We start from the raw sequence: 25,426 nt of genomic DNA, 5'->3' as shown, positions 1-25,426 counted from the left end.
TTTACTTTTGGAGAGCTGCCACGTTTAGTCTACACAGAAACATTAGCATTGACACTAGTATCCATAGACATGTGGTTTACTAACAAAGTCAAACACCAAATATTTTTAATCTCCTCTTCTCGCTTTATTGCTCCTGTTCTAACTCAATACAGATTCAAGAACTGGTGCTCTGCACTTTGAAGAATGGCATCCCCTGCAGACAGTGAAACTCAAGAGGAGGTCAGTGTGTTCACAGGGATTACCAGATATTCTGCCGTGCTCAATAAGCGGGCTGAGATGAATTTATCAGGACATCAAAAATCACGAGGGGTGGTGTAGCGTCGGTATGAAACAGTAAGCGGTTTTGTGCATAAGACATATTGAATAGGCTTTACACACGGATAAGGTAAATCCCCAGAGCTTTATCAACATGTGACAGATACAATCGGTAGCCGAAACAAGCCCCTGCACATTAACTTTGAGGATGATTTTGTAATGGACATCATACTATACTATCTACTCTTGGTGTATTCTGGGCCAGGAACACCACGGCGACTGCATCATTCCCACGGTGTTGTTGGCTTAACCCCACCGATGGTAAACGTCATAGAACAGCATTCCTCGACAGGCGCTCCGCGAGCTTATGCTACCTTAAAATGGATTACTCGAAGCCAAGCTGCTGGATTTGACCCGACGGATGTTGAAGTTTTAATAAGTGACAGTTTGTGATGATTTATGGGTGTAATGCTCCTGCTTAGCGGGGAGCTCCACACACGGACACACATGGGTCACTGTGTGCAAAAATAAACACACACATACACAACAATTTGCAAACTATAAATACCCCGCACATTGACCTTAACCAGTGGTGTAAACAGACTCAGAGGTGAAAAAATAAAAGGGTGACACCTCTGCAGTGCAGTTACCTTTAGTGCTGGATCTATGTGAAGGTTTAGAGCACCCAGAGCGCCACTTGAGCCAACTAGAAGGTCACATGTGTCAAACAAAAGGGCACTATGGAGGCACACGGCCGCCTGGCCAGAGACTCACTTAGGCCAGAAAGTATAATTCAGGGCACAGCCAGGTGGTGACTTGAGGGCAACGGTTTACCATCAGAACAGGGGAGGGAACATTGTTTCCTGTCAAGGGCCTTTTCAATTTTTCTAACATCATTCATACTAAATTATTTCCTCTCTAATGTGAACAATAGAACTGTTTCTCTTTAGTCTGTCCGATGTCAGATGGTAGTGATGACGATGTTGATGATGATGCTGATATTGATGCATTTTGCAGCTGGTCTATGCCAAAACAACCTGCACAAACAAATCTTCACCTTTGGAAGTCCCACAAGTGGGTTAAATAGACAGTGATTCCTCCCTCAGATCAAACTTTTGTTACGTCTGTTGATTCATCTCATTTCAGAGCAAACAACTTCAAATGTCTTGCCATATCAGTAAAATGAACTGCGACAGTTCTTCAAGATAAACTGTCACTTTGGAACAATGTTACTTTGGAACAATGTTTACTTTGGAACAATATTAATTTGTCACGTGCAAGCAGCCCTGCAACAGACACAACAAAGTTTTCCTTCTGAACAAGGTTCCAACTTCTTAGCTATTGACTTGTGCATCACATAACTCACCTCCGTAGCATTTACTCTGCCTGAATCTTGTGAAAGCTACTTGTTGGGAACACTGAATTCCACCAAAGTGAATTCACTTCATCCAAGCTCCTTTGTGCTTGTAAATCATCCAACCCTGAGCTGTACTGACGATTGAGTTTAGCCTTTTTCGTCAATGCGACCACATCCCTTAAAACTAGGCACACTGGGTTGTCTTTTACTTCAACAAAAACTGCAACATTCCACATCTCTTTTTCTTTTCTTGACAGTCGCCATAACAATGGGTTAACAATGAAATGTAACAGCTATTTACTGCATGTGTTGCACTCATCCTGATCATGAAATTACAGCCATAAAGCCAGAAAATAAAACAAACTGACATGAGAATGTTATTCGTATTTCTGAGCAACTGTTTCTATATTTATCCATGATTGGGCCAAAGGGTCCCATGGGACATATGCCCAAAGGCCTTAGAAAATGGTGTAATACAACACTTCAGTTAGGAGAGCAAAAAACGGGCGGGTGGCTATTCCTTCAGACTTTTGTGTTTAGAGCCGGTGACTAAACTTTGTGAAAATAACAGATGCTTTCTGCAACTTCTTGAGCCCCTGGGATTTTCCACTGGGAGAATGTGTTGATAAAGTAGGTTTGATTTATGGTTTTGCCCTTGCTGAGTTTTTCACAACTTGACCGTGCATTCTGTTGTTGCATCTGCTAATGGCTGATAAAGACAGTAAATACATTTAATGTTAGTGTTTAGTAACGTGTTTTTTCAGAATAAAGAAAAAAAAGTACTACATTACAAGCCCTGAGATTGTGGGCGGAGTAAGTGAGTGTGTGTGTGAGGCCAGTACATTCACTACTGTCTGAATCTATAAAACTGACAGTATGATTTGAGAGGTTTAGAAGTTACTGTATCTAGATAAGGAAACAGTGTGGGAGAAGAGCAGTCAGTTTCCATGTAGATTTTCTTTTCATCTAGCTTTTCTAAATATCATGGAACCTGACTCGTAACTTTGCCTCATGTGCGGCAGCGTGTTCGACAAATGCAATACGCTCAAACTGCTGTAAAACTCCCCCACATCTGGCATCCTGAGCAGGGCCTCCTGCAAATGAAACGTACAGCAGCGACAATTATAGTACTCCATAGGGAAAAAAACTCTCCTGTTATTCCCTGATGCTCAATCGGATACAATGTGTGTGCACCAGGATACGTTTCGCCTCGGCAAATGTAATCTCACTAACTTTCAACAAAGCCAGCACTGGACCGCTCACATCCTGGACACATCACTACAAAGAAAAGACTCTAATTCACAAACAAACATGCAGTGCGTACACACAGCCAGTGACCCACAGATCCATCGGGGGGCAGTAAAGTCAAAGACAGCCAGCTGCTGCTCTCAACTGCACTTCTCATTGAGTTGTTGGGAGATGAACAGGGTGGAGATGAGATGGAAGCACGAGCAGGAAAGACGGAGGAAGGTGACAAAATAAAACGAATAATCCTAAAGAAGCGATTGAATATTAAGAAATATAAGGAGCTGAATTTATGAAACTGCAACTTAGGATGGGCCGATGAGAAAAGCTAAGACAGTCAAGCTGACTGACATATGGCAGACATAGTCCTTGATTATCATGTTGCAAAACAAATAAATCAAGTTACCAGAGTGTCTCTCGAGGCATTAAAACACAAGTGTGTAAAAATGCTAATTCATGCCATTTTTATAAAACATACAATCATGACTATTTCGTTTAACCCCGGAGAGGGCGAGGTGCTATATCCAGTAAAGTAGTATATAGAGTCATTTCCCCCCTTTTTTTAAATCGTAAAAATCAGTTAGTCTCACTGGGAAACCTCCTTCTGCTGCCATGAGAGCTTTGGAGACTTGTCAATTTCTCAGATGGCCGAGCACTGAAGGCTTGATTTCCTCTGTGTGTGTTCTCTCTCTCTCTCTCTTTATCTCTCTCTTGCTTGTGTGTATGAGAGAGAGAGAGAGAGAGAGAGAGAGAGAGAGAGAGAGAGAGAGAGAGAGAGAGAGAGAGAAAACCACATACAGTAGAAGGAAGGGGACAGCGTGTGAGTGTCCGTTTGACAGAAAGAGGGGGAAAAAGACGAAGACTGAAATGAGACACAAGACCCAGAAAGCAGGGAAAGATGGATGCAGCACGCTCCTATGCGTCTTCCCTATTCAGCTTAGTGTGCCACAATGAGAGTCAGGGTTTACATAACCCAGCACAGCTCCTAAGCACGCATTTAATTACAAATGGGGATTAGGGAGCAACAGCATAATGTTCCAAGCAGCGAAAAAACGGAAACAAACAGATCGTTTTTAAAGTGCAGGAAGATCTGTTCCTCTCCTGCGTAAACATTGTCACACAAATCTCTCCACTCTCTGGCATTTTCAACAATTCAGTCTGCAAGTCTCTCTTGCTCTCCATTTCCATCCATCTACTACTACCCCGGACTTTTCTTGTTTCTTTCCATTTCCGCTATATGAATCGGAAGGGCCGAGTTACGTCAGGCACCACTGGCATAGTGTTCCAGCACAGGAGGACGACTGTCAGCTCGCCACGAGTCTGTCCTGCGCGCATCTTTAATGGAAGGCAACTCAAATCTCCTCAGCAGGGGAGCAGAGGACATGTTCTGCACGTGTGCCGGAAAAAATGACCGCAGCTGCCATCCACGAGAATTAGAACTCGATCGACATGACCTCCAATCAATTAGGGACAATCGTTCTGCAAAACCATCATCTCAGCGAATGGGAGGAGAAAATTGAAGTGAAACTAGCATGAATCCATTTCAGCGAAAGAAACTTTCGTGCTCAAGCTTGATAATGCAGAAGATACCAAACTCGTTATTCTGCTCAATTCAATGAATGTTCAACAGCAAGAGGAGCAAAGCTGGGGTCAGTTTTTTCAATGATGGGACTGGGAAATATTACTTCTTTTTTTTAAATGCAGGCCTGAGCATTTTCTACAAACAGCTTCAAATGGAATAAGATTTATTAAGCATGATTAACACACATATGCGAGCAAACACGCTCTCGACACTTCGGCTTTGATATGTATATGTGCCGCTGTGTATCATAAGATTGAGAAAAAACGACAAGCAAATTGCAGTCATGTGGGAAATGTGTCAAAATGGGACGAGACATAATACACTAATAATAAGAATAATTCAGGGCTTCAATTTGCTCCCTTGAAAACGAGCAATTTTCTATTCAAACATGAGGCAGAATCCACGGGAAGAAACGTTTTTGACGATAAAGGCTCTGAGCTTTGACATGAACATATTGTTTTCAATGGCTCAGCCTGCACCTCGATGCGTTCACTCCAAACTTAATCAAACAGCTCCTGGCGTCACTGCGAGTCCTGACACCTTTCAAGAGGTAAGGATTTAAAAATAAAAATATGTTATTTTTATGCTCCAATAAGGAAACACACTACATTTATCATTCAGCTTGATATGACATATGCTTGTGCATTTCTTTCCTGGAGGAATGTGTCTGTCAATCACGCTGCATGCTTGTTAGCTGCACCCCCAGAGGAGAAACAAATATTCCAGTTTTCAGGAAGAATGAGTGATTTCAGATGTGTCATCGCAGACAGGTTGAATGAATAAAATAAAACTCTCTGGTTCACTAACAGCGCCAGACGGATCATCATCACCGTAAAGCGAATGTGATATTGTAGCATTAGTTGTAATGGGGAGCTGCAGGTGGAGCCGCTGCTGATGCTTCAAATCTACCACCTGCAGTGCACCACAGAGGCATCATGTGCTAAATGATGCGAATCAGTTACCACATCCAGCGCCAGTGAGCCTGTACTGTCACGCTATGTGTGTCAAAATCTCTGACTATAGATTTTAAAGCAAAAAGAAATTAAAGAAAGTTTGACATGATTTAGGAATTCTTTTGGATTTAATCTACAAGAAAACCCCGTAAAAGTGTGTATAAAAGCCTGGATATAATACTTAAAACCGCTGTCAAGGCCTGGGTGGAAAATCTATACATCAGACGCTTTGAAGTCCAACATCCAGCTTTTAAAAGTCTAATTGCTTCACTATTCTTCTCCAGCTAATTTGTTGCCCCTCATCTGTCTCCAGCCGTCCCTTTCTATAACCGTCCTTCCTTTGTGTTTTCAACCTCATTCGCCTTTCTTCCATTTTCCTCGTCTTAGCTATCCTCCATTTTACACCCTTCCCCCATTTGTCCCGTGTATGTATGTGAGCGCCGGCCTGTTAGTCAGGGCAGACCTTGAAGTGTCATTTTCTCTGTACGCGGAGATAAATGTCCCGGCAAAGGTGCTTATCACCCCGTTAACGCGGAGAAGTGGGGCTGGGGAAAAGGCGAGGGCAAGGCAAAGGCGTTGGTTTAAAGAGGGAGTTACAGTACAATGGGCTGGGAGAGAAATGGAGGGATGTTTATGCTATTAAATAATTTGGATTAAATAATAAAGACAACCCAAAATGAGAGACACAATAGAAATCAGTTGTTTCCTTCAAATTAACATGATAATGTGCGAGAAAGATGAATTTATATTCACTCTAGGTGACAAAACTATAAGCGGCAACAAATGATGTCATCCATCCATCTGCCCATTATCTGCTTAACCTTATATGGATCGTGGGGGAGGGAGGCTGGAGCCAATCCCAGATGACATTGGGCTAGAGGCAGAGAACTGGACAGATCAACAATGTCGCGTGGGGTCAACATACAGACAAACAACCAGTCACTCTCACAAACATCGCACAATTTTGAGTCTCCAATCAACCTAATTCCCAATCTGCATGTCTTTGGACAGTGGGAGGGAGCCGCAGTCTCTTGAGAAAACCCACACGGGAGAACATTCAAACTCCACATAGAAAGATTCAAGAAACCAGGAGCCTACTTGCCCCCGTGGCCAGTGCTAAACACTGCACCAAATGATTCTAAAGGCTTCTTCAGCCCTCCTTCTCCACTTCATGATAACAGTGGACAAGTGTCTGGAAGGTTCCTGTTGTATATCTCATTCTATCACACTCAGCGATAATGGCTTCCTCCAAATGCCAACAGCTCGTCAGAGACAGAATGGAAAAAGTGCTGAAAGGTGAGTGGCTGCACAGTGCTCATTCACATCAGCATCCTTGAAGGGGACGTCCCCCTTCATTCAAACCAAATCGTCAACCACAAAAAATACCAAGTAAAAACTCAAAGACAATTGCTCAAAGATTAAAATAATTATAAAACTTTTTTTATGGAAAACATAAAAGAAATGTTGAAGGGCCATTTCACTGATTGTTACCCATTCGGCTCAGTTTAGTTAGGGTTATCCTTCTGTGGTTTAAACAAAACTTCAATGGCCAATTTGTGTAGTTAATAGTTAATAGTAAATAGTACAATACACTTTTCTTAAGGAGCTATTTGAAACAGATGGAAGAGAGCTATTTGGTTCCTCAAATGTGCACGTGCCTGATAAAAGCACAAACCTGTGAGGGGAATTGTGACAAATGTTGATTGGCATTTACAGTAGCCAATAGCGCTGAATGTGCGTCACGCCCCCCGTGGCAGAGTTGACTAACAGCATCCTCTCCCCTGAGAACAGGATGAGTCATCAAAACAGACATCAAACTGTTGAAACTATGCCACAGGAAGAGAAAGGAAAGGCATCTCAATGTAAAAATACTATGATTTGGTTATTTCGGCATATAGTTGATATGTTGTTTGAGATAAATGATCAGTGAACACAGGGACACAGGATTAAAACTGGGAAGGTGTATTTCTCATTTCATAAAGCCGTTAACAATGTTTAAGGCAGATAAAATGAAAACAAGACAAAAGACCATGAGAAAAGTGAAAAAACAATAAAACAGATATGATCCAATAAATGGGAATAGTCAGTACAAGCAACCATTTCCAAGCTCTCCCAACAGAAGCTAAAGGCTGAGTCTGTCTAAGTTAGAGACTTCCATAGTTTGGAGGCTCTCATAGCAAAAGCCTGCTCACCCTTTGCCATGAGCTGTTACCTGAGAGTAACCAGCAGGGATCCATCTGCGGATCGAGAGGGCACACACCAGGTCAATAAATCTGAGATGTATTTAGGAGCGGGGCCATTTAGGGCCTTAAAAGATAGCAATAAAATTTGAAAATCAATATGGAATCTAACGGGGAGCCGGAGTAGGGAGGCGAGTACCGGGTGATGTAGTCGTGCAATAAGACGAGCGGCAGCAGCGCTTTGTACAAAATGGAGACGGTGCAGGGAGCCGGCTGAGAAGCCCAGAGGACATAATAAGCATGTACAGCAGAGCGTGATAATCAGCAGCCGTTAACATTCTTGACTTGGTCATCAAATACGAGGTGAGTGTCAAATATTACTCCTGGAGTTCTAGCAGCCTATTATTCAACAGAGCGAGGAGATTAGCGGCAACAGAGCAGGTGGAATTAGGGAGACCAAACAGCACGACCTCACACAGATGACCTCATTTGTGACATCATGAAAGCTGCTCACAATCTTGAGGAAACCGAACGTGGGGATAACAACTATACGCAGCAAAGCTAAAATATGATAATTGAACACAAAACCCCATAACACAGAGGGGAGATTAAAGTCAATTAAAGTGTAACTATGGTTCACATTTTGACAGGTTGTTTATTTGTGAAAATTAAATATACAGTATACACTTAATATATACAATATATGTGTGTATGTATGTGGAAACAGAATCAGTGGATTGACAGGGTATTGTAATGTGTTTGCAATGGATGAGATCCACGTACAGAAAAAGAACACGTACACAGGTCTAGTTTGACATGGGCTCAAAATCCTATAGGGTGGTAATTGGTACCTGGCCGTAAGAAATGTTTCACTCAAAGGCAGCCTGGCAATTATGAAAGGGCTATGAAAGGAATCAGGGATTAAGGGAGACTTGGAGAAAGATCTAGTTTCTGTTGTTCTCCCCCCCCCCCCCCCCTCCGCTCCCTCAGTCTGTGGGTGGGAGAGACATTTAGACAAGCACTTGAATCACGGCACTCTAACACAGTCGGAGGGTTTACCATATCTGAGCAACTGACCCCATCTGAATACAAATGGGTTCGGAAAATGATTAATAGTTTATTCAGAGATGGTGCAGTGGGAGAAGCCAACATTTCTGCCCTTCTTTGGATGATGCCCCTACTTTCTGATCATTTTAAGAAGAGACTGACCATTGAAGCCAACACACTCCTCAATAATCATGCCCACCAAATCAAGAGTCAACGTTTGATGTGAACAAAATATGGCAGCCTACAAAGGAATCCTGATCACCCTGTGTTTAAATGCATCATCACCGTTACGGGGTCAGCACCATGGATTAATAAAACTGTATAGCCGTCTACCTGAAGACATGAACTCCAGGGGATGTCGTTAAATTGAGTCCGGACTTTCCCCGGAGTTTGTCTCTCACAACAACAATCTCAAGAGTGATAGGGTGAGGGGTGGTGCAGCAGACGGAGGCAGGACATAATTTAATAATTCTGCTGAGGAGGTCAATTGTTTTTGTTGACGTTCCCATCACCAAAAGCTCTCTCGACACCTTCTACGGTGTGTTGTGTGGCACTGCTTTTTCATCCACAGATATATATATATTCGTCGTTTTTTTTATTTTTATTGCTGCGTCTATTACGTTCTGGAAACGTCATCAACGCGCCAACTCGCTCCCGGTGAATCCTGCGGAGGATCTCCTGCTTGTTTTCTCACATCGGCTCATCCGGACATTCTGTGTTCTCAGATACAGCCCCTGTACTCAGTGCACGTCTGAAAGCAGCTAAAGTTATGTGAGTCCCACTTTCAAAGGTATAATTACATCCCTCGTATCATTTGCAGTATAGGAAAACTGCCACAAACGATAATTGGAAAGTCGTCTGCAAAATAAAGCATTTAATTGAAAAAGTAAACCCTTTCTCACTCTTCAAGCACAACCTGTAAAGTACAGCAGGATAATATTAAGCCCGAGACTCTTTGTAAGAAGGTGACAAGCATCAATGTCATTGAATCTCTGTTCTGCAGTTGCTACCTATGATTAAACTGTAAAAGCCATGCGACAGCCTATCATTTCACTGCCACTGTAAATGAGCATCGGGCAAAATGAGCAGGTAATTGCATGGTGTGTGTGCCGGGGAGTTTCTATCCTTAAGAGAACCCACGTGACTGATGCGATTAGGACGTGTATGAATTTAGGCAGAAATGTAATGATATGCTAAAAACTACTCTAAATGCTAACAAGAGGAGCCTGACCAATTACCAATCCCAAATTCTCATAATTAATCATTCATATCAATGTGACTTGAAAATCAAATTGAATATAATAATTGAATGAATTAAACAATGTGTCAATGAGTGGTAGTTTTAACAGTGTATCGCCTGCAGCACAAATATTAAGGAAGAGGAAGCCAGCGTTATAATGAGTGATGTCACCACTGATCTGCATTGGACACACTTCCAGCCGTCAGCTCAGGCCCCGGAGCCATCACTGTTCCTCTGTACTGACAGCAGTGACAACACAGGCACTTACTGTACGTGGGCGGTGGCGTCTTGTCAGGGAAAATACAATATGCATTAGACACAATCCAATCTGTCTCCAGTGGATTGGTGTGTGTTTGCGTGTGTGTGGCGTGCACGTGCAGATGCAGCCGACGGACAGAAAGAGGAGCGTCTCAGCGGGATGGCTTGGCGCTGGGCTGGCACACCGTGAGACAAACACACTTCATTACAGGCCTATTTACCTGATTAACGGAGCTACTTTATCAACTGCACGGCGCTTGGCAACAAACGACTGTCAGCGACGTCCCGGCTTCCTAAAAACTACCCTGTCACACCCACACAAATAGACCCACACACACACACTTTTTTTCCGAACACAAAGCTTCGACCGCCGTCTGTCTGTCTGAATGACTGACGAGCTCGCCGAGTCCCTGGATGACATCAAATACACTCCTGTAGTCTTGAATTAATGTCAGCTCTTACGAGTCCGACTCCAATAAAACCGGAGTAATCTGCCTTACTTGAGTTTTCCTCGCAGGGGACTCACATTTGGGCAACCCTTACTTGTAATGGACTGTCACAATCAAAAAACGGAACAGGGCCTCCAGCTGCCTCCCGAAGACAAGGGAGAGAGGAGAAATCCCACCGAGAAACATTATCGTTACAGCAGCGTAATGATTTCCTTTCTCTATACTTTCTGTGGATCCGACCGCCAGCTATTTGAGGAGAAAATCATTTCGCAGCATCAATTTTTAAAGTACTACACTGAAGTGCAGCCGCGCGCCTGATTCACCCCAATTAGACACATGCAGATAAAGCAAGTAACATAAAAGCCTTTTCACACTTTAGGAAATGGCCCATAAGAAGACAACAAGAACAGGTTGCAGAAATTCAATAAATAACGCATCACTTCCACAAGTGCCATCGTTCTAAGGGCAACAGTGTGCGCAGTGTTGTATTTTAAGCAAGTGGCTCCTCTTTCCTCCTCGCCACGTGTGCCTGTTGGTGCCGCACCGAGCCAAGCTGCCCGATTTGAATGCAGATCACAGACAGATGGGTCTTTGGCAGGGCCACGCTTCCAGTCACTACCCAGGCGAGAGGGGTCTATCAGGGCCAGGGCCCCGGTATCACACTACTGCATGGAGTGATGACACTGTCTGGCTGGTACACACACGCACACACACACACACACACACACACACACACACACACACACACACACACACACACACAAGCATTGGCGGTAGTAAAAAAGGCATTCCTAATCATGTGGATGGATGCAGACGTATACGGAGCACAGACATAGACACATATGGTGTCACAGAAACAGCGAATGATGATATGCATTGCTTTTTACACATCATATTCAGTATGTTAAGATATTCATATCACACACACACACACACACACACACACACACACACACACACACACACACACACACACACAGCCACACACACACACACACACAGCCACACACACACTGCCTGGCTCACATGCTGACACTACATCTGTTTCTGTGATACCGCGGAAGACCTCTGATCACAGGTGCTGTCATGTCTCATGGGCTGGGTTAAAGAAGACGGGCCAAACAGAGTGAGCCCGAGTGTGTGCACGTGTGTGCGTGTGTGTCTATGTGAGGGAGGAGGGGAGGGACAAACAGAGAATCACAGAGAGCAAAAGAGAGGGAGAGATTTGAAGACAGAGAATGAAAACGAGATGCAGAGAAAAAGAAAAAACGTGAGGTAGTAGATAGAAATTATCAATATACTATAACAGAGGACAGTCAGGAGCCCTTCTGTGTCTTAGTTATCGCCTGCTACGATCTTCTGCTCCTCAAACAGACTCAAATATCTGTCAGTTTACATTTCCCTTCAGGTAAACAGAGAATGAAATCTGTGAGCTTTTTAGTCCCCAGTGGAGGAGAAGAACTTACACAGAGCAATGTGCTCTGTTTAATACAAATATGATGAGATTAACTTGAGATTTTCATCTCTGGTGATTCCATTATTTGGAGTTCCAAAATGATCAGCAGTGCAAAATGTGCCGAAACTACATCCCCAAAATGTACACAGTGGTTTACTGGGAGTAACTTGAATGCATATGGAATACACATAGAACAAATACATTCATTTAATACTGAATATAATTGAGGAGGATTTAAACAGTTATAGGACAATCTGTTTGATCCATATATATATATATATATTAGAGCAGTGGTTATTTCTGGTTCTATCATTTATTCTAGTGAGTAACAATAAAGCGAAAAGAAGGGAAAAGTAGCTAATTAACACCAAATCTATAAACTCAGTTGAGCTGATACTAAAATATATCTTTATATTCACAAAACAAATCTGGCCAATCCTGAACTTTAGTAAAATCCTCAGTCATGATCAAGTCTTCCCTATGCTGACATTTGAACTGACACCAAAATTAAAGTTTATTTTTCTTTTTAAATAACTTAGGTTTTCCCACATTTCATTTACTTGTATATTTAGGTACAATTTATATAAATGTTTTTTTTTCCCAAAGCAAGGATCTCACTTCAGTTTCAAAGCCTTTTTCGACAGTAACAGTAACATTGCGAAATAGAAACCGTGAACCCCTATTCTTTTTATTGTCTTGTTACATGCACTGAATTCACTCTAAAGCCATTTTCAGACATGACCTCCAAGTAAAATCTGGAGAATTGGCTACGGACTTTACCCGGAGTCTGTTTTTTCACATATGCACAACAGAGCGGGAGGTTCTCTGCACAGTCCGTAGGATTCCAGGAGAAGTCGACGTCAGAACAGAGCAGGAGATCCTGCGGAGCACTCAGTGCATGTCTGAAAGCAGCTCCAGTTACTAATTTTTTATTTCAGAATACAAGCTGGACTAAGGTTGCTAAAACTCACCGGAACAACAATGCTTACTCTAATAACCTCAGTGCCCTCGGTGATACAAGAAGTTTTTAATCAAACTTTGAGGGTTCCCCAGAGTTGCCTATCAAAGAATTTTACAATCCACATTATTTTCCATTTTTCTCCAAATTACAGCCACAGTTCAGACATCTCTTTGGCACACAAACAGTGAAAGAACCCCTCAGAAACTTCAGAGCAAGAAATGAAACGTTCTCCGGGCTTCCCTCAAGGAGAAATGTGGTTCAGAGGAGCCAAGAAATGAAGTTTAATGGATTTTAATGAAGTCAGATTAAGTGATTTCTACTATACTTTATGTTTTTAAGTCTACAAGCTCTTAAAATGTAACGGCTTGCATTCTGCTTTTGCTGTAGTATCAGTGTTAGTATTAGTAGCAGTTCATACCAGGAGTCTAGATGCAAAAAAGAATAGTTGGTCAAACTTATTAAAAGAGAAACTTACATACATTTACCATATTGACTTTGGTTTTTGCTGATGTAAGAGGTCTTTGGCTTCAGGAGTTTATAAATGAAAATACTAATGCAGTGTGACAAATACTTCCTGTGCCTGCCTCAGAAATCCATTTGAATTAAATAATATCACAAAAAAAAAAAGAGTGTAGGCTGATCTCAGCAAACTGTTTTGAACGAAGACAGACAAAAGGAGCTAATTTACATTCCGGCAGAGGCCAATCATTGTAATGTAAATGTATAACCTTTGTTACACGCCACGGGAGAGCGCTGATCTCATCATCATTTCAACCCTTGTCTCATCAAGCACAATTCTCTGTTGCAGCATATAGCGGGCTGGAGATCAATAGCAACCACCATGTGTGAACACATCTTAGTGGCTGTTTGATATAGTCACCAGGGAGCTCCGGGAGGTGGGAGGAGAACGAAAAATCAACTTGTCTACCAGCACGACTGATACAATCCCCACTCGTTCCAAAGTGTAGCGCATTTGTTTTGAAAGAAAGAAAATACAATGTCATTTCAAACCCAACATTTCAAATCGGAGTGGTTTCATCATCTCGAGGGGGCTGATGTTTTCAGAAATATTCTACTGTAAACTGCGACACACGCAACCGCTGGAGAACGTAGAAGCCAATGAGATCAGACGTTTGCCAACATCCAGACATTTGGTCTATTTCCAGATGATGCTGTCTTCCCAGTTTCATCAGAGAGCAAACTTTCATGTGCAGATAGCTGCTTAGGGTCAACAAAGTCAGGATGAAGCCCAGAAAGAGTGTGGCAGCAGAACAAAAAAGCGTGGATTGCTCAGGAATAAGTGCAGTAGACGGAAAAGGTGAACTCTTATTCACAAGAGGCCGTGAAGACAGTGGAAGTGACTGCTGGAACAAAGCAAGCTTCTTATTGTACCACAGGGGGAATTCGCCCGGAGACCGTCTTCACCGCGGCCGGCGCCGAAGAGGGAGCAACAAATCAAAGCTCTCAATTCATTGCTCAGTCTTCTTTCCAACTCTTTACCTGTGGTCACAGGCTCTGGTGAGTGACTGAAAAAGAAATAAGATCGCTGACACAAGCATCCCGAGATGAGATTCCTCCACAGGGTGGCCTGGCCTCGCTGTGCATGAGAATGTGAGCAGTTCAGCAAACTGTGAGGGCTTCGGGATCAAGCTGCTGCTCTTTTGCACTGACAGGAGCTCCGGCTGAAGTGATTCAGGTGGTTGGGGCCTGACGACAGAGCAGACCCACTACACACCACTTCTGAGGGATTTCTGATCCCCCAGGAAGAGCTGCAGGAAGTTAATGTAGAGAAGGAAATCTAGGCTGCCTTGTGCAAACACTGACGGGGTCTGGAAAAGCCAGAGAACAGCTGAAGGGTGGACAGAAGGATGGAAGATAAGGCCAAAAGGATGCTCTTATATATCTCATATATTATATATATGTTATGTCTGTATTATCATCTGCAGTAAAAGTTTTAATTAAAAAAAACCTCCATGGTAAAATATGTGGTTGATACAATATCACTATTCATGCTGATATCTTTCCTAAATCGCTAGACAACAGAATGTAATCTATAAACAATGCCTCAACATATATTAATCAATTAACATTTGACTTAATTTAAGAAATTATGATCAACACTCGCTTATTTTTTGTCTTCAGTTTCTGCAGTGATATACTGGAGTATTTGAAATATACAATTATCAGGCTGTAGCTGTTGATAGAATGCTTTGCAGAGTATTCAAAATACACTGTGGGGAGGGGGGACTCACAAGAGACAGATTATAAAAAGAGGAATAAAGAAAGAGATTTTTGCAGCAATGGAAGCAGCAGGGGCTAAAATATCTATTATTTTTTTAGTAGGGTTAACTTAACATCACTTATTTATCAATGACATCATTTGTCTCGTTTGGCTCCGGCTGCCACTGCGACCCTAGAGAGGGATAAGTGCAGTCGACAGAGGGGTGGATCAGTTGTTGCCAAGTGGGAACTAACTGACGTATTTTTCATTAAACCGCACATCTCTCTCACTCCTGTGTGTACCACCAACATTTTGTTTAAAAATGTATCATCATCGGGGACATTTTCTCAGACTTTGAAAAGCTCCTCCAGAGCCACCAGATGTTATACACCTGTTCTCACTGGCTGCCTAGTAAAATATAGTTTAAGTGTAAAAGCGACGCCTCTACAATGAGATGCTGTGACTTGATTTTCTGGACATTACCCTATGTTGTCATCTCGGTCCGTCTGTGTGTTGGTTTGTTTGATGTTTGTCAGTAAGATTACAGAGACACTACAGGACAGATCCCCACAAAACTTGGTGGAAGGATGCGGCGTGGGTCAAGAAAGAACCCATTAAATTTTGGCACAGATCCGGATCAAGGGATGAATCAAGGAATCCGGAATCCAGATCCTCAGAGAATAATTCAGGGATCTTGATGAAAAAAAAATCTGACATGTTTTAGGGGATGATATGAGTGTGTGCAATGTAGTGCAGATTCCAATAAAAATCTGGATTGAGTGAATTTAAATTGAGCCCTAGGTGAGGTATGCACTAACACAACCTCATTTTCTAGCAACATACCTTCAAACAAGTTAGAAGAAGGATTCAACTCCTATTTAACCAAGAAACGAAAAATCCAGAGATGTGAATTCATCCATGACAGTATTACCAACTTTATCAAATTCTACCACTTCTCCTGTCTCCTTGTGCAAAGTACAATCAACTGAAGCTTTTTTCCTAGAGCTCTAGAAGTGGAGGGCCGACCCACGGTCCCGCAGGTTATCACCCAGCGGCAAAAGCACTCACCGAACGCAGCGATACGACCATTCAGAGAGCGCTGCGTGGGACGGAACGGAACAGGACGGAAGAAGAAGTGAGCAGGGACTGTGTGAAGTGTTAGGGACATGTGACTTCATGTTTTCTTTCTGTGGGTGGGAGATCAGCAGGCTCTGTGTTTGAGTGTTTCCTTGCCAGTGCACTTCTGCCTTCACAGCTGCCTTTTTTTCCCTCTTTTGTGCAAATACAACACCGTGGGATTGCTACATAAATAGACACAACAGTCAGGCTAAGACGAGGTTAACTCCATCTGACAGCTCGGGCTCCCAAACCCGACTCTCAGTGGAAGTTTCACAGAAGAGATCGACATGCACTTTGCATTATTGCAGCATAACATTAACTTTTCTTTGTATTATTTACGACTGTGTATTTTGAACACGAGCGCATATGTCCTACTTTCTGTCTTTATATTCATCTGTTTCAGAGAAAAGCTACTTCATTATTCCTTCCTAAACCTTTACTGCAGGTTGCTAAGTTAAGATTGCCACCAGATCATTTTGATAATTTGATTGTTTTCATTTCACCATTTCAGACTGAGGCCGACATTCACAGCTATTTGTCTACAAAGTAAAAGCACAAGGTTCCTTTGGTTGCTGAAATGCTTTATACTGAATTACAGATATTTTATTTTGAAAAGTTTTGAACTAATCACCTGTGTAATAGCCAACATGCAATTTATTTAAAAAAAATAACACCAGTTAAGTTAATCATTCAAACTTATATTCAAGCCACACACATGAACAGTAATAGAGAAAATTCAGTTTCATTTCATGAAAAACATTGACTTGCAGATAACCCTGGTAGGATGAACGCAAAGTTTTCTAACTTCACCGTGCACCATAGAGTTTATAAAAGCTCTGCACACTATCAAAAGTGACAGTATATTGTAGAACTGTTTGAGGAGGACTCGATAATGACGCGAAATAATTCTGAAGTAGCTCTGGAGCACTAACACAGGACAAGAGAACAGCCCATTCTAAACAGGCAGGTTTAGAACAGGCACAACACTAGTTCCATAAAACAGGCAGTTTTCAGTGCATGTTGATCCTTATTCTCATTTGGTTTCCTTTAATCATTAACAGCACATTATCATGTAGCCGCCCCCACACACTCACACATGCAGCAACCTCCTCTCCTGACGCTCATTATTTCTTGACACACCTCTCAGTTTGAGAAAAGTACTTAAAGCTCACTTGTGAACGCTGCAAATACAGTAAAATAAGAGCCAAGAACAATCTGAACAATAGTCACACAACACACACTCTCCCACAGCTCGGAGTGTGCCCATCTCTGCTGTCTCATAAAACCTTAATGCCTCCGAGCTCTTAAAACCCCGACAAGAAGAGCCCATTCCAGCACCACAGAAGTTCAATTTCACCTCAAAACCTTCGCAGGCAAGAGAGAGAGAGAGAAAGAAAAGACGTTGCTTTTCCAAAGCCACTTGGCAGAAAAATCCCATTAAATCTTTTCAGCAAAGCTTCCATAAATATTGTGAGCCAAGTGTCCCGAGTCACACTTCTGCCTGTCAGCTGAAACAGAGCACTGTCCACTCGCTCACAAAAGCTGTTGTTAGCAGGCGGTGGCTACATCACGGCCACTTTACAACCACATTTAGGAGAGTGGAGACGCTATTTCAGCTTTGTGAGGCTACTTCCAATCAGAAGTAGTCTTTAAATCAGGTTTGTAATTTAAACAAACCTGTTGTATACACACACGTCTATAAATAAAACTGAATTCTAACACGTAAAAAGAGTTCAGCTGCTGTAGCCTCCTTAAGAAACCCTTCTGTAGTAGCTGGTCTGTATTTATATCACAAGTTTCTAGTCTTGATGAACACTTATATGCTCTACAGTACAGTTTTACATTCACTCATTCACACATTCAGCATCTTGCCCAAGGGCACTTCGGCATGCGGACAAGTAGCACCCTGACAGACGTATCACTATGAGAAAGAAGTAAACACGATCAGCACATAGAGGAAAAAGATTGTAAAGATGTCTCACCTCTCTCGCAGGTACTATCCCAGAAGCCGGTCCCGGTGCAGTCACAGACGAAGCGGTTCCACCCTTCCTTACACGCCCCGTTGTTCTTGCACGGGTTGCTGTCGCACTGTTTCCCCGTCACTTTGTTGCAGGAGGATTTGATGCCGGTCATATTCTGGGACTGGGCTATCTGCCGGATGTCCTTGCTGCGTCCGTCGATGAACAGATCCCGCACGCAGCCCACATAGCCGTAGTTGAGCATGGCGGTCCAGAGCTCGGTGGGGAGCACCAAGCCGGCCCGGTTGTCAGGGAGGCCGCCCAGATAAAGGTCCCCCTCCAGGTCCAAGATCTCGTTTTCCCCGCTGGCTGTGAAAGGGGTCCGGCGGCTGTTTACTGAGATGATGCCTGAGGGGAAGAAAAACCCAGTATTAAATTCCATGAAAATGCTGTGTACATTTCCATTTGATCAAATCCTATCAGTTATAAAAAACAGCAGGAGTGAGATAATGACATTGGTTTCATGTTGGAGTTCTAGAAATGAAGTGTCATGTTCTATTAGTGGAGTATTTAGCTCACTGCCAGAGAACCGCACTTCCTTCTGCTAAATTCCTCCAATAGCACGAACTCCATTGAAAACAAGTGACATCTACCTGCTTCAATTTATAGTATTTGGCAATTCCACAAAACTGATATTCGAGACTGACTAAAATTGTATTTTCAAACTAAATGTCAAACTCAAGGGCCCATTTTTACTCATTATTGTGAAGACTAGGTGTGAAAGTGGCAGCTAGAGTTTTAGTAATTTCTTTAACAAACTAGAGATCCACATTTATGGAGCCGAAACGCACCGGCAGCAAAGCTGTTAAAAGAGGCGGACCAAAATAGCACAAGACTCCTGTGTGTGTTCTAAGATGAGGTCTGCGTAGGTGGAGGTTTAAAATGTTTGGCAGATAAAATTGCACCGATCACTGACTTTCTCAAGTCTTTCTTCAGGGGAACTCTATTTTGGTCTCAAGATAACAGAATGGGTGGCAGAGGGAAAAAAAAGTTTGCACCCAACAAAATAACCAGTCCGCTGCCACAAGGTCATGGTGAACACTTTTACAATTACACCACAGAAAAATAATTTTGTTGAATCTCAACTGGTGTTGCATTTTAGTTCACATATTTACATTCATCACCTGTTTCTCCAATAAATCCCAAAGAGACTAAAGAAAGGACAGAATTTAATTTAATAATTTAATAATTAAGATAAAAGTCCCAAGCTGGTCTTTGAGTAAAGCAGTTTCAGTCTTTGTTCAAATCTATGAACACAGTATGAAAACAGGTTTAATCAAAATAAATAAAATAAAAATATTTTCTTTTCAAAAATCCATTTGCAACTGGAATATAGCTGAGCTTTGAAATATAAATAGATGATTAAAGAAAGAAGAAAAAGAAAGCTTAACCTCTCAATCAGACCTCACCGAGTTCAAGTATGACAACATCGCTTTTTCCATCGAAAGCACAAATGGGTGAATTCTCACATTTTACTTCTGTTAAATTCATCTTGCAGCCGTATGGAGAGATCTCGGCTCTTTGTGGACAAGAAATCTAATTCACTCGCAACTCTTATTAACATTTCACTCGAGCCAGGAGTGTGATTATGCTTGTTCTTAACCATCCCTCACTCTGCTATCCATATATCTGTCTCATTCCTCTTTTTCCCTGTGAAAATCCCACTTTCTCCTCCGCTATCGCACCAGGGGCTGCGCCGGTGATTAATCAAAGCAGCGAGCGCTGACACACGGCCAAATTGGCTGCTCTAACCTGATATATAACACGGGCTGTGGTGCCGACTAACACATCCGAGTCCTCTGGAGGATCCCACCTAATGCAGAGATTGTGTACGGTTTGGAGCTCGGGGGCAACACAAGTTTCTTACACTATTTCTTTAATATAATCTTCTTCTAATGCTTTCTGTGTACCCGGCCATGCTTGGAGGTCATAGGACATACAAATGGAGGAAATCGAGGGGGAAGCAGACGCAGTCGCTTTATCTAGAGAGAGGTAGGACTTTAGCCAGGCGATAAATCATCGCTGGAATTAATATATTGAGGAGATTTACATCATTCTGTGGATGTGAAGCAGGAGAAAAGGGAGGAAATAAGCCGTGACATGATTACAACTTTGATTCTTTCTGCTGCTGCAGTTCTATTGTTGCAGCTACTGTGAGGAGTCTGCAGTAGAGTAATTGCTGAAGTGTAATTTCCATAAAACTAAAATAAATCTGTAAGTATAAATCACTTGCATCATGAATATCAATATGATAATAATAAAAGAATATGGTCTTACATGCAAATCACAGGGAACGATGAAGTAAGATTATTTTTGTTGAATCTCTCAATCTTTTACAAGATTCGTCAATCAATTATAGTAATCAGTAATACAAAATTTGATAAATTACAATTATTTTCATCAATATTCATTGTTCTTTTAATAAAAACAATTGTGTATTTTTGTAATTAAATCCAAAATATAGATTTCCCATTTAAAAGGGATAACTGATAACACACAGTCCCCACAAGCTAAGTCCCTTTAGAAATACTACATTTCTCAAATTATTGTTCTCTTCTCTTGCAGTTGGTTAGTCGCCTCCTCAACTCTCTGCCTATAAATTCTTACACCGCACAGCCAGAGGCAACATATTTTATCCGAACCACGAGTTCAGTTCTCAGGTTAAAGTCATTCACGATTATGTGTTTGTGCTTATGTGTGAAAGAGAGTGAGAAATGAAAAACATCAACAGTTTTCACAGCTCAGAGCGGATCACAGTACTTTAACAACTTAAACCGGCTGTGATCAGCGATGTTAAACACACATCCAGTTTCTATTATTAGTCAATCGTGGAGCTGTAAGTGTGATTGCAAAACAAAGGTGAAGTTTCAGTTACAGCTACTTCAAAAAAGTTTTTTTTAAAACAGGATTTATATAAAACCAGGGGCCATGAAAGGGCCACAATTTACTGGGGCCCATTATATGTCCGACATCCATGCACAATTCCTGATTCAGTCACATTCAAGTCGTTCCTTGTTTGCTGTTAGCTTCACAGATTTGAGCAAAGTCACACATCATTGGACAATTTTGAAAATGTTTCCTTTTCCAAGCACATTGAGCTCTTAGAAAGATTTTTAAAAAATGTCACATTTATTGATAATAAGTGACCTTTAGGTCATAATCAGATTTCAGATGGGCCCGTCTGGCTCCACCCCTGGCTTACAATCATTTTGTCTCTTCCTTTCCTCTCCCCTCCATCCTTACCTGAGCGACCATCTCTCTGGATGTCCACATGATGCCAGGCCCCGTCATTGACCTTAGCCTGTGTGGCCTTGACCTTGATGGTCCCGGAGCCCATATCCAGCAGGAGGTACAGCCCTCCGTCCAGCAGCTCCACGGCGAAGAAGTCCACCTTGTTGTTCTTCTGGCCCTTAGCGTCCCGTCGGTCCTGCGCCTTACCGTGGGTGAAGAGTATCAGCCCGTTGGGCTCAGACGTGCGAAAGTCAAAAGAGATGGAGCCCACGCGTTTGGTGTTCCACTTCGGCAAGGCCAGGTAGGAGTCGGGGGTCTCGAAGTTGATGGGATCTAGGGTGGGGACGTTTTCGCACTTGAATGCAATGTCACCTTGAAGCTTCATCTTGGGGTCAACGATGCGAGCGAGGCGGGACAGTTCCAAGCGGATATCGTTGTTCTTGTACACCACCTGATGAAAAAATACACGAGTTAGGAGCTTCTTGTAAATGCAACAAATACATGACAGGCACTCAAGAGTAAAGATGAAGATTATCCCTCAGCCTGAACTGTGTGTGCAGAGTTTTAGTTTTTTTAGGCTGCTCACAATATGTCACTGTAGGGGACGATTTGCCCAAAAAGTATGGATGAAAAATATGTATTTCTCTGTGAATGAATTGTACTCCATTTCAAAACTGTCATACTGTTATAGGATCATTCTCTGGTAATATCAAACATTGCTGTTTCGAGGACGCCAGGATCAATAAAACTAATATCTTAAGGTGCGTGTGTGGCCCAATTTGTTTCTCAGTCATTTTCCATTACAACTTCAATCTATCCACAGTGAAACGGAGACTGTACACAAATCCATGACTATATTTTCATTTTGTGGAACACCTGCCGACCGGGTGAGGAGCGATGGCGAGATTATTAGAGAGTCGTTCCCCCCTGTAATCGTCAAAAAAGAGCACGCTTTGTGAATTTTTTCTGCTGGACCCCCACAGGAGTGTCTGTGACCCTGGAAGAATATGCCCCAATATCATCCCTATTTACCCACGGTAAATTCAGCTCAACCACTCTAATCCATGTAGAAAGCAGTCCCACCTTACAGTCCAATACGGCAAAATACCATAGAAAAGGAGAGCAGAGTATTAGCAATTGGAATCCACCGAGGTGGAAAATTAATGTTTTTCTTTTTGTTTCCCCCCCCCCCCCTTTCCTTTGTGGTGAGGAAGACGGGCCTCTTATGGTATATAGGGCAGTGTGTGTGCAGGAAAAGCAACACTGTTAGAGGGAGCACAGCTGTCAGCAAACAGATTTCGCTGCTGTGGGATTACCGATAATCCTGGAAGATTTGACAGTCAATCAACACAGGTGACCCGAACGCCGAGGAGGACTGACGGGAAGGGGGAAGGAAGAAAAAAAAAATTGGGGAGAGAGCGACAAGCTGGTGGGAATCCGGGAAGAGAAGAAAGAAAACGGCGTGAGAAAGAAAATATTTCAGGAGGCAAATAGAGCGAAAAAGAGGGAGAGATGTTGATTTGATGTGCCACTGGCTTTTATATGAAAGTCATGTGTTTGGTTGTGTGTGTGTGTGTGTGTGTGTGTGCGTGTGTGTGTGTGTGTGTGTGTGTGTGTGTGTGTGTGTGTGTGTGTGTGTGTACATCTGTGTACACTACAAACATGGCGATGAAGCCGTCAACGTGATTAACAAACACGCTTAATCTCCTGAACATGACACACATTAAATACTTACCACACACCTTGTCGAGCACTTAATCTACTGGCAAGGCAACACATAATACTAATGAAATGAATTTTTATTTTAAATACCAGGGTGTGCGAACAGAAAGCTACACGAGACATGCACACGCCTGGGGTTCAGACAACTGATCATTTCCATTATTGATAAATCAGTTTATTATTTTCTCGATTAATTGTCTCCTCTGAGGGTTGAAGGTGGTTTGTTTGAATATGAATATCATATATCAGTCTCAGAGCCCCTTTCTAATGTTAATTATGAAACAGCCTTTGGATGAGAAATGTTATTAATGTAGCACATTTGTTCGACCCAGTAATTAATTATTAATTAATGATCATATGATTAAAATCCTAATTACGAGAAATGCATCATTTAATAAACCACTGCGCTCTTCCAGGGCACTCGCATGAAACAATGAGACTTTCTCACATGACCTTTGTCAGCGAGCCGGCCAGAAGGCGATCGAAACGTTAGGAATTAATAATAAGGGATTTAAAAAAAATAAAATTGATTTTACGGAGCAGAGGTTTAAGGCTTTTGTTTTCCGTTTTCTTCCACAGTTGAAAAAGCTGATAGCAGCACAGACTGGAGCCACCTGCTTAAATTGTACTCAACTTAAGTTAAAAGCTCAGGAAGTAAAATCCTTTACACACATTACAATGGGTTTATAGTAAAGGTGCCACACCGATTCAGTGGGTGCTGTGGGGCTCAAGCACCCACTCATTTTACATTGATTTGATATCAAACTTCTATATCAAACTAGCTATAGATTGAATAATCTGGACGGACTACCTATCTGTGATTGGTTATGACTGCAAAGAGCACCTATACTGGCTGTAACATAAACATGTGCCGATGCATACAACATGTATTTGTAAGTAACATTTCAAAAAATAGTGACAAATCCCAGCATCATGATATCAAAATCCTTTAGGTCTGACTTACTTCAAAACCACAAAGTTTCCCAGACTATTGCACAGCAGACAAAGAAAACCAGCATCTCCTTTGAGAAGCTGGATGTAGAGGTTATATATTTTGCCCGAGAGGGAATTTCAGCGTAGCTGTGCCTTTAAAGACGGATGATTTTGACAAAACTGAAGGGACAGTGAAGTTACTACCTTCAGGACGTGAAAAGAAAAGAGAAGCTCAAATGTGTTTATGCTACATAGCTAAAAAAGATGTGAACGATATCACTCGGAGGACGGTTCCCTCCATTGATCCCAACTGGCACAGAAAAAGTTCCTGCACAGTTTCAGGAAGTTCAGATAAACCAAGTGTTTTATTCCACAAGGGATAAAGGGAAACAGGATGCAGCTTTGTTGTATTTTACAGATTTATGTCCATAGGATGCTTTAGGTTTGCAGTCTGTTAAGAAAACGCTGCGTCACTATAGCAACCTCCTCCACCTTGTGACAATGTCATCATCCAGTGCAACGTTTCTCTGTAGACGTCGTCATATATGCAAATTCTCAATATATCGCCAAACCCTGTGATCTTCCCGAACCACTGTCACAGTCAATGTGTTTCTGACACTTTACAGCTGCCCTGTAGCTCAAACTTCCTCCAGCTTTAACCACCATAACTCTCTCTAGTCTCTGCAACAGCAATGTTTTCATGTTTTCTTCTGAAGCCAGATACCTTGAATTCCACTTGCAGCGAGCTTTTAGACTACTGGGCACGAGAACAAACTGAATATTACATAAAAAGAGACGCTTTAATGTTTTTGCTTCTGCATTTGCAATGCAGAGCTTTTTTAAATAGCGCTGTGATGACCACTGTGCACTTCTTAGATGTAAATCGCTTCAACTTGCCGAAGTTCCAAGATGCTCAGTCTGTCTCTGTCTTTGAGACATATTTGATGAGACTTTTCTAGATATGGACAGAATAATTATGCTCAGTGATTCTCTTCAAACACAGGGTCACCATCAGAGCTACAGCAGGCTGTTCTCCTACTCTGCAAACCACTATTTTCTCTGTCTGACTCGAGAAATCCTTTGGTCGCTCTCCATCTTACTTTTCTTGGCAGTGGAAAGGTCTTTACAAACTCTCCCAGGCACTGCAATGTTATTGTGGGACGTACTAATCTTACAATCAACTATCTCCGATCTGTTTT

The 25,426-nt window shown here is 42.2% G+C and overlaps 1 protein-coding gene across 18 annotated transcripts in view; it reads right to left on the bottom strand.

Moving 5' to 3' along the window:
- The window catches only part of nrxn3b (neurexin 3b), a 277,893-nt gene that overhangs the window by 174,543 nt on the left and 77,924 nt on the right, over positions 1-25,426 (bottom strand). For all 18 annotated transcript variants that reach the window (XM_034579318.1, XM_034579332.1, XM_034579329.1 and 15 more), the window contains 2 exons: positions 21,585-22,023; positions 18,306-18,689 (listed from right to left, as the gene is read on the bottom strand). In XM_034579318.1, coding sequence (XP_034435209.1) covers positions 18,306-18,689; positions 21,585-22,023 — 823 coding nt within the window. The remainder of the gene's footprint in view (positions 1-18,305; positions 18,690-21,584; positions 22,024-25,426) is intronic.

The sequence above is a fragment of the Hippoglossus hippoglossus genome, chromosome 24 (assembly GCF_009819705.1).
Source record: "Hippoglossus hippoglossus isolate fHipHip1 chromosome 24, fHipHip1.pri, whole genome shotgun sequence".
Lineage (NCBI taxonomy): Eukaryota > Metazoa > Chordata > Actinopteri > Pleuronectiformes > Pleuronectidae > Hippoglossus > Hippoglossus hippoglossus.
The sequence above is the reverse complement of the archived record's forward strand: the minus strand, read 5'-3'. Positions and strand labels throughout refer to the sequence as shown.